General features: G+C 35.3%; 1 protein-coding gene across 1 annotated transcript; it reads left to right on the top strand.

Moving 5' to 3' along the window:
- Positions 1–1311: 1311 nt before the first annotated feature.
- Positions 1312–6291, top strand: LOC143679190 (large ribosomal subunit protein eL22-like). Its single transcript, XM_077155811.1, has 3 exons — positions 1312–1327; positions 5157–5357; positions 5999–6291. The coding sequence occupies exons 2-3, from the start codon at positions 5181–5183 to the stop codon at positions 6218–6220; spliced, it is 399 nt and encodes a 132-aa protein (XP_077011926.1). The 5' UTR covers positions 1312–1327; positions 5157–5180; the 3' UTR covers positions 6221–6291.
- The last annotated feature ends 3166 nt before the right edge of the window (positions 6292–9457 follow it).

Genomic DNA, 9457 nt, shown 5'->3' with positions numbered 1-9457 from the left:
TTTTAAAAAAATTTCAGGCTAATAGGAATAGAAGTGTTTTCATTATAATGAAAATTAGTTCATTAGGGAGGGGCACTCTAAATTAAGATTGCCCAAGGTGGCATGTCAACTCTGGACAGATACTGCATTACATGGCAAAAGCTGTTTGTCTCTTGGAGAGGAGGGGAGGACATGAGGATCCCAAAAGAATTAGGCACCTAAGTTCCACTTTCAAGTAAGAAAATATTAATATTTTGGAGTCAAAACTTTTATTTATGATCTTTGTTTTCCACCTTCTGCTTTGCATATGCTACTTTAGTTTGGTGTTTGAGATACATGTTTACTTGTAGAATAACTTAAGTATATTACATGACATATCCATGTACATTGATTCAGTTATTCAAGTATTTGGCATGCTGTGAATGGATTTTCAACTGCAGATATAGGAAAAATAAAGTTTATGATTTTTAACAGTTTCTTTTTTATTATGACATAAAAGCACACAGAGGTATGTTGGTATATATTTGTCACTTTAATCATATCAAATCTTATCATGAAATACAAACTGCATGTTTATGTGTTAGAAAAATACCAGGTTAAAAAATATTGGTCAAATTAATTATCTTCTAACAGTAATGTTTCTTAATTGTTTTCCATGACATAGACCTCTTCAAGAATATGACAAAAAACATGAACATTTCTCCTGGAACAAATGTTCATACAAATGCATGTTTTTACACATCTTCAGATCGTCTTAAAGGGGTGGGAATGGAGTCAGGCCCAGTAAACATGTGATTGGTTTTTAAAGAAAAATTTGAGCTAGTTATTTGAGATCCAGCTCTGTCATTTTCAGAATCAATATTCCTGGCTATTCAAAAAGGGAAAAAAAAGTATATATGTCAATGACTGGAATCTAATTATATTTATTCCAGAGAACAAATGGATCATTTATCAACAATTTATATCTCTTAGAAGGGCTCTCAAATTAGAAAAAATTATAGTTGCAATTCATTCTTCAACAAAAACTGTAGAAGTCTTGTTTGTGCCTAAAGTTTAGCTGTCCCGTTTGTTGTTTCTCAGGATATGTGCCACAGTAGTTATTACACAGGACAAACTATTTCCCAAGTTGTTGTAAAGTAAGCATGTTCTTTCTTCTTAAAACTGATCCCAGGACAACATTTAACTTTGCCTACTTCCATTGTTTTTCTGACCTCTTCAGTGTCTTCAATGCATGAATTTACTTTTAAAAGAGTTCTTGATATGTGTAAGACACGCTGCTGAAGTCTGTAAAGGATGCAGAGTAAATAGACTTAAGGAATTGTCCTTGAAGAACTTTACTTTTCTCCAGGTGGGTGAACTTCTGTACTAGGGTGCAAGAAGCAACTTTAATGTGAGGTAGAGTTTTTTTTCTCTCTATTATCGTTTTAATTCTTATTCTGTTGTCTTTTTATTTCTTTTTCTAAATCGATGCAAATGTACTAAGAAATGATGAATATGCAACTATGTGATGATATTAAGAATTACTGATTGTACATGTAGAATGGAATGATTTCTAAATGTTTTGTTAATTTTTTAATTAATAAAAAAATAAATGAATAATAGAGGGGAAAAAAAAGAAGCAACTTTAAAGCAATAAAGAATGTGTAAAGGGCCATAAAAAATTACACAGAGAATTCAAATTTGGAAGAAGCATTAATCTCACTTTCCATTTTAATTGATTTCTCTTTGAATTAATGTATTTTAAATATGGCTTAATGAGATGTGTAGTAACTCCTGTGATAATACATCATAAATTGAGGATGTGAGAGCAAGCCTTTCAAACTCAAACACGTTGCTTTGCATTCTACATTAGAACATTATTCTTAAGGATATGTTAATATATTCTAAAATTCCACACATATTACTAACCAGAAGTTGCTTTTATGAAATGATCCTTTCTCGATGAGGAGCTTAGTTCCAGTGAAGTGGGAATACTTTTGAAACAATCAACAAGTAAGTTATTGTTCTTTTTTAAATCTGTTAAAATAAGCCATTAATGTTTTACATACATTGCAACAATTAAGCTTTCATAGGCTTATGATTTCTACATTTCAATTTAACATAAATAAAATATCTGAAATATTATAATAATTATGGCAAAGATAACTATTTTCCTTTTCCTTTTGATGATAACAGTATAGGACAACCATTGTGAATTACAAATAACTGCGTTATTTTGAAGCCCAAATGTCGGAGATAAATTTATGCTTCTTTAATTATATGCAGAGTAAAGTATAAGTTTTATTATTGCTTTATTGCATGGAGCAATGTCTTTGATAAAAGTTTGGAATTATTATTTTTATTTATTTATTTATTTATTTATTTATTTTTTTTTTTTTAAAGGAAAGACAGAGAGAAGGAAGGAAGGATAGAAGGAAGGAAGGAAGGAAGAAAGGGAAACATCTTTAAACATTTTCTTGTTTTATTGTATTTTGTTTCTTTGTTTTTTTGTTACATGGGCTGGGGCCGGGAATCGAACCGAGGTCCTCCGGCATAGCAGGCAAGCACTTTGCCCGCTGAGCCACCGCGGCCCGCCTATTTATTTATTTTTAAAAGGGTAAATTTTGAGGCTCTGTTTCACAATAATGTGACACAGTATAGAAGGCTAAGATCTCAGACTCTAAAGCCAAGCTGCTTTGGTTCAAATTCCAGCTCTGCCACTGACTAGCTCTGAGATAAATGGGAACATTATCTAATCTCTCTCTTCCTTAATTTTCTCTTTGAAGTTGCAATGATGATATAGGGAGGTTGGTTATAAAGATTAAATGAATTAATATATATGAAATATTTAGAACAATCCCCATGCACAGAGTGAGTGCTGTGTATGTATTGTCATTACTGTTATTATCATATGAATTTTGCTGAACCCCTTTATTTGTTTACTCAACAAACACTTATTTAGCACCTATTGTATGCCAGGCTCTGTTTTAGTGGTGAAAAAAATGGACAAAATTCCTTCATGGAGCTTGCATTCTAAGTGGAGAAGGGGAAGACAGGCCAACATTATAAAAAATAAACAAATTATATCAAATAATTCAAAGCAACACATGCCATGAAATAATAGATTATAAAAGGATCAGCAGTGTTAGAGGTGAGGTGCCATTTTAAATAGACTGATCCAGAATAAGCTTTCCTGAGAAAGAGACATGGCGGCCTGGAAAAGCTTGAAGGAGAAGGAACAAGCTTCATGAATATGTAGGGGAACCATCTCCATGCAGAGGGAAGAGCTAGTCCAAGTACCCTATGATGGACAAGTGTCCCAGGTATTTACAGAAGGACAAAGAGGTCAATGTGGCAGGGGTGGAGTGAACAGAATAAAAGATGCTGGAGTCACAGAAATACATTTAAGGAGTTTGACTCTTATTCAAGGCAAAATGGGGACTTTGGAGGGTTTTGAGCAGAAGAGTGACTAGATCTGATCTACTTCCATCTCTTCCTCTTCTCCTTTAATCTCTAGCTTAGGGTTTCTCAGCCTCTATGCTATTGGTATTTTGGGTGTGAGAATTCCTTGTTATAGGGGACTTTGCTGAGCATTTTAAGATATTTAGCTATGTCCTTGTCCTCTACCCACTAAATGTCAGTGGCAATCAAAAATGTCATTGTGACCCCCAAATATGTTTCCAGAAATTGCCATATATCCCCTGGGGAACAAAATTAGCCTGGTTGAGAACTACTGCTTTAGTACTTCCCTCTTATTCCATATTATATAATATTGCTTTCTTTACCCATCTTTTTATTTCCATGTGTTTTTATGCTGTATTTATTCATCAAGCATCAGAAGTTTATTTTTCCTTCATTTTTTTTTTCTGTTTTATTCTCTATCTTGTTTTTGCAAACCATTATCTGTTTTTTTCTTACTTTTACTCGATTCTCTTTCCTTTTACTCAAGCTACTTTTAAAATGCATGTTCCCTCTTCCACCCATCACTTCCACAGTATCATTTTCCATCTATCACAATGAAATAAAAATTAAACTGAAGACTTGTTAGGAATCTGAGTGCAGATGTACTATAGGATTTGGGAAAAAGAAAGGAAACTCAGAAAGAAACAGTAGGAGTCCCAGAGGCTGAGGTGCTTGGCTTTTGCCCATTTTATTTCCCACATGAGGTCAGTGACATCCTTGGCTACAATGACCATCTTTGTCTCAACCATCAATCTTTCTTATGCTTCTCCTGCCTCTTCCATTTCTGAAGAGATAGGAGGGGGGTGAATGTTGCCACCACTCTATGGTATGGCACAAGTAATAGAAGAAAAACATCTGGTGATGGTGATGATGATGGTCATCATGATTAATATCTGTCTGCTGAGTGCTCATGATGTACCGGAACAATGTTCTGGGGCAACTCATTTAATCCTCACCCTCTCCGCTTGAGGTTATTGTGAGTATCCTACAGACAAAGGATTTAAATCAGAGAAATTAATGGCTATAGAGAGCTAGTGATGGAACTGGAGGTTTCTCCCCTTAAACCATTCCCAATAAAGAGCTTCCCCATTCTGAGCAGCAATATTCTTGCCTTCCCATTTTCCATTCTTTTCACTTTAAAATAATCTCTTCTCTTCCTCCACCTCTACCTCCTCTACTTCTGCAATTTTCTCCATTCTTCTTCCTCTTCATTTTCATCTCTTCCTCTTTTATCTCCTTTTTTTGCTTCCTCTCCTCATCAGCTTCTTGGACATACTACCACATCTTATTTCCTGACTCAGGGCTTTTATTTGAATGCAATCTTTATGCAGGGCACTCTGCTAGGCTATGCAGATGCAATAGTGGGAAACACATATGTGGTCTTCAGCCTCCAGGAACTTACATCCTAGCGGGGAGAGTTCTATTGAATTTATATTCAAATAATCATAGAACTAATATTTATTAAGAAGTGTTAGGGGCTAAACTTAAACAAAAATAATTTTAGGGAACCTTTGCCACTAGTAACTTTTAATATTTATTTCCATATATAAACTACACCATATCTCTTGATGTGGGAACATCCTTGTGGAAATAAACCTTACATAAATTTCTTCTGTAATTTCTAAGTTTAGACTAATTGTATCTTATAATAATGGAAGTTTTGCAGAAGAAATATTTGATAAATTATCATGACTCTGTAATTCTTTACCATACCTTACTTTAAGAAGTTCTTTCAGCTTTTTTCTGCCTCCGCTGCTGCCATGGCGCCCGTGAAAAAGCTTGTAGCGAAGGGGGGCAAAAAAAAGAAGCCGGCTCTGAAGTTCACCCTCGACTACACCCACCCCGTAGAAGATGGAATCATGGATGCTGCCAATTTTGAGCAGTTTCTTCAAGAAAGAATCAAAGTTAATGGAAAAGTTGGTAATCTCGGTGGAGGGGTTGTATGTTGCCTCCTGGCCAGAGGGACATCTGTACCTGGGAATAAAGTAATTCCCCTATTTCCCCTATCAGTGAGAAGTTGCAGGCATTTATGAGGTTAATGTTGGGCAAGCTCTTTTACAAGCTCTGTTAAAAGCTCTTTTACAAGCTCTGTTACAAGCTCTTTTACAAGCTCTGTTGAGCAAGCAGCTAACAGATGTCCCAGTTGATTTGCAATCATTTACCCTCCGGCCGAGGGAGTGGAATTTCCTGGATCATTGCATGCAGAAGTTTCTGAAAACAATACCCCCTGTAAAGGGGGGTAGAGAAAAAGCGGGTATGACCTGGGGGAAATGACCCACTAGAGATAGTACTACAAGGTTCCCGCCGGGACCTTCCCGCGTGAACTCCCCACCAATTATGTAACCAGCCCTTCCCGCCGGCGCGAACTCCCTCCTATAAGGGAAGTTCTGAGGATATAAGAGGGAGGCAAGAAAACATAAGACTACGACTACTAAGATGGGGAACTACTAAGAAAGAAATAATAAAGAGAGCTCACTCCCAAGAAGCAGGGGGCCTGAGTGATGGAACCATACTTGTCTCCTGAGTGCTGATTTCTTAAGTTAACCTCGACTTCCCTCTCCCAACTCAGCTTCAAGAGCCGGACGTGGCAGTCGTAACCATTGAAAGGAGCAAAAGCAAGATTACTGTAACCTCAGAGGTGCCTTTTTCCAAAAGGTATTTGAAATATCTCACCAAAAAATATTTGAAGAAGAATAATCTACGTGATTGGTTGCGCGTAGTTGCTAACAGCAAGGAAAGCTATGAATTACACTACTTCCAGATCAACCAGGATGAAGAGGAGGAGGAAGATGAGGATTGAAACTCGCTTTTCCTGGAATGTTTTATATAAATCCTTGAATAAAGCTTGGGAACCAAAAAAAAAAAAAAGAAGTTCTTTCACATCCATTTTCTATTGATTTTTAGAGTCATCCACTGCATATTGATAGTGAAAAAAAGATTAGAACTCAAATTAGGAAACCTGATTTTTGAGCTTGCCTCTGCAACCATCCAGTTAATAATCTTGACTAAATCTTATTAGCTTTCTAGGATTACACAGTTCAGAGAATGGGCAAGACTACTGATCTCAGAATCCTGAAATAAGACTGCTTTCTTTATAGATGGTGCAGAAATTTTGAGTGGTTAGTCAAAGGCAAATTTGACTAGGCAATAAACCTAAAAATATATTCCAGGTTATCTGACCATAGTTTCAGTACTATTTCCACAATACCCAGAAATCATGGAGAATGAAGAAAATTCTACATTAATTGTTGTTATATCATGTTATCTGTTTTAGCAAAAAATGAACTATCATAGGAGCTACATACAGAGATTAATATTATTGTAAATTCTAGATAGACTTATTATTGAACAATGAGCTGTGGATATTAAAAATTGCTTTGATAAGCAGTTTAGATCAGATTACACTTATTAAATTTTGGTAGGATTAATAAACATCCAGTTAATGACTACTTCCTCCATACCATAACTTGATTTAAGTAAGACATTTGCTAGAATGTCGTGTGATATCTTATTTACCCAGGAGGATTATCCTCAAATTCAGTGATGAAGAGTTGCTTCAAGTTACTGCCCAGGGTGTATGAACACATAATCATTTGAGATAAAAAGGAATGCAGACCTGAGTACAGGCAGCTTCTTAGTTTTGTTGTGAGGAACTTTCCTTGTCTTCTGCTTAATCACTTGATTTCTTGACTTTCAAGGGGAGTATCATGCTCCATGGGGTTCACAATGCATTTGCAAGGTCACTGGAATCTTTTTCCACTGTATTCCTTCAGGAAGGTTTTAAGACAATACTCATGATAACTGCTGAATTCCTTTCCAAAAACTCAAAGTCTCATTAGGTTTTGAGGTACTCAGTAGTCATTACTCATATTTACAGGCATAACCATTATCTATTATTTCTGCAGTGCTTCTAATTAGTGTGTTTCATTTTTCTCAACTCTTTACACCACAATGACACTATAAGTAGAGATAATAATTACCAACAAAACAATCATGCTCAGGTAATTTTAATTAATAATTCTTTCATTAAAGGAAATAACATATAAAATAATTCCTAGCACATACAATAGGAATTCAGTTGTTTGTTGTCAATTTCATCCAGCAATCAGGATCTTCTCAAATAAACTTCCAATGACCTCTTTGGTTTATTTTGACTTCTTTCAACCCCTCTTCCTTATATTGATTAAATCAATACAAGTAATAGTAACTAAATTTTCAGATGATAGAAAAGTTAAAAGGTAATAGCAAACATATTGCACTTTAGAATCAAGTTTTCAAATGATGCTGTCTTGAACCATGGGCAGAAATTATGAACAAATCTAACAGAGAAGAATTTCAAGTATTGAACTAATATTTTAAAAATTATGTTGTATAATTATAGAATGGGAAATCTTTTCTTAAACAAAATTGGGTATGAAGGAATTTGATTGCTTCATTAATACTCAATGAAGATGTGAGCCAATGAAATAGAAGTGCAGAAATTGAGGGGTAGGAAGAAAGGTGATAATAAAATTCATATTGCAACTTGGTTCAGTTTGAAAGGTAATTCTTTCTATTTCCCACCTGGGGGCAAGACTGGGAGGGTAGAGATAAGAGAACAAGCATTTATGAATAATTTCAGAGATTCCATATCATAAACTTCACATCAGCCAAGATTCTAAACTTCACAGATCACCTAAGTCAGATATCATTTTAATATAATGGTAATCTGAAGCATTGTGGGTTAAATTGAGAAAATAAAGAAGGAACATATTATAACACCTATGACAACTTTGTGAAGAGTTCATTAAGAATGCAAAACAACACAAGAAAGATAGCTAAGCACAGCAGAAGTAGATATAGCATATTTTTCTTTAATTCCAGTTCCCACTAAGGTGCTTGTTGTGGCAGTGACATTCCACATAATTGGAATCCTGCTGGAATTGAAGATGAAGTCAAATTCTTGCTGAGTTACTACCTTTTTATTATGCAGGTTTATATTTCTATTTGGGGTGAATTTATGCTAATTCATATGAATTCTTTCAGAAGCTGGCCCAATATAAGAAAATAAATACAGCACATTAATAAAAAGGAAAAAACCCACATGACCTTCTGATTGATGCAGAAAAGACCTTTGACAAAATCCAGCATCTTGATAAAAACATTTGAAAATTAGCAAAAGAAAGAAAAATCCTCAATATGATAAAGGGGATATATGAAAAACCCACCACTGACATCACACTCAATGGTGAAAGACTGAACGTTTTCTCACTGAGATCTGGAACAAAGCAAGGATGCCTACTGTCACCTCTGTTCTTCAGCTTTGTACAGGATGTTGTGGCCAGAGCAGATAGGCAGCAAAGACATAAAAGTCTCCAAAATGGAAAGAAAAAGTAAAACTTTCCTTATTTTCAGATGACATGATCATATATACAGAAAATCCTTAAAAATCCACAGCAAAGCTACCAAAGCTAATACCTGAATTGAACAAAATGATGGGTACAAGATATCTATTGTCTCTTTACATTAGTAATGAACAATCTATAGAGGAAATCAAGGAAACAATTCATTTACAATAGTAACTGTGCTGGTTTGAAGTTGTAGTTTCCCCAGAAAAGCCATGTTCTTTAAACCTGATTCAATATTGTTGGGTGGGATCTTTTTGATCAAGTTTTTCCATGGAGACGTGATGACCCAATTATGGGTAGGATATTTTAATTAAGTGGTTTCCATGGAGAAGTGTCTTCACCCATTCAAGGTGGGGTCACTTACCGGAGTCCTTTAAGAAGGAACCATTCTGGAAAAAGTTCAGAGCTGACAGAGCCAACATAGGACCCAGACATTTGGAAGTGCAGAAAGGAAAGTCCCTTGGGAAGCTGTTTGAAACAAAAAGCCGAAGGACCAGAAGAAGCCAGTCATGTGCCTTTCCAGATTGGCCCTCCTTGAGTGAAGGTATCTTTCTCTGTGTGCCTTAGTTTTGAAATTTTTACAGCCTTTTAGCTGTAAGCTTGCAACTTAATAAATTCCCTTTATAAAAGCCATTTCAGGTATATTGTAT

The sequence above is a fragment of the Tamandua tetradactyla genome, chromosome 4 (genome assembly GCF_023851605.1).
Source record: "Tamandua tetradactyla isolate mTamTet1 chromosome 4, mTamTet1.pri, whole genome shotgun sequence".
Lineage (NCBI taxonomy): Eukaryota > Metazoa > Chordata > Mammalia > Pilosa > Myrmecophagidae > Tamandua > Tamandua tetradactyla.
Note: the sequence above shows the minus strand (reverse complement) of the source record. Positions and strands in the feature narration are given on the sequence as shown.

Excerpts from the sequence above, each read along its gene's own strand:
- LOC143679190 (XM_077155811.1), top strand. The coding sequence starts at position 5,181 with ATGGCGCCCGTGAAAAAGCTTGTAGCGAAGGGGGGCAAAAAAAAGAAG. Across the intron at positions 5,358-5,998 it reads TTGGTAATCTCGGTGGAGGG|CCGGACGTGGCAGTCGTAAC; the intron begins GTTGTATGTTGC and ends CAGCTTCAAGAG.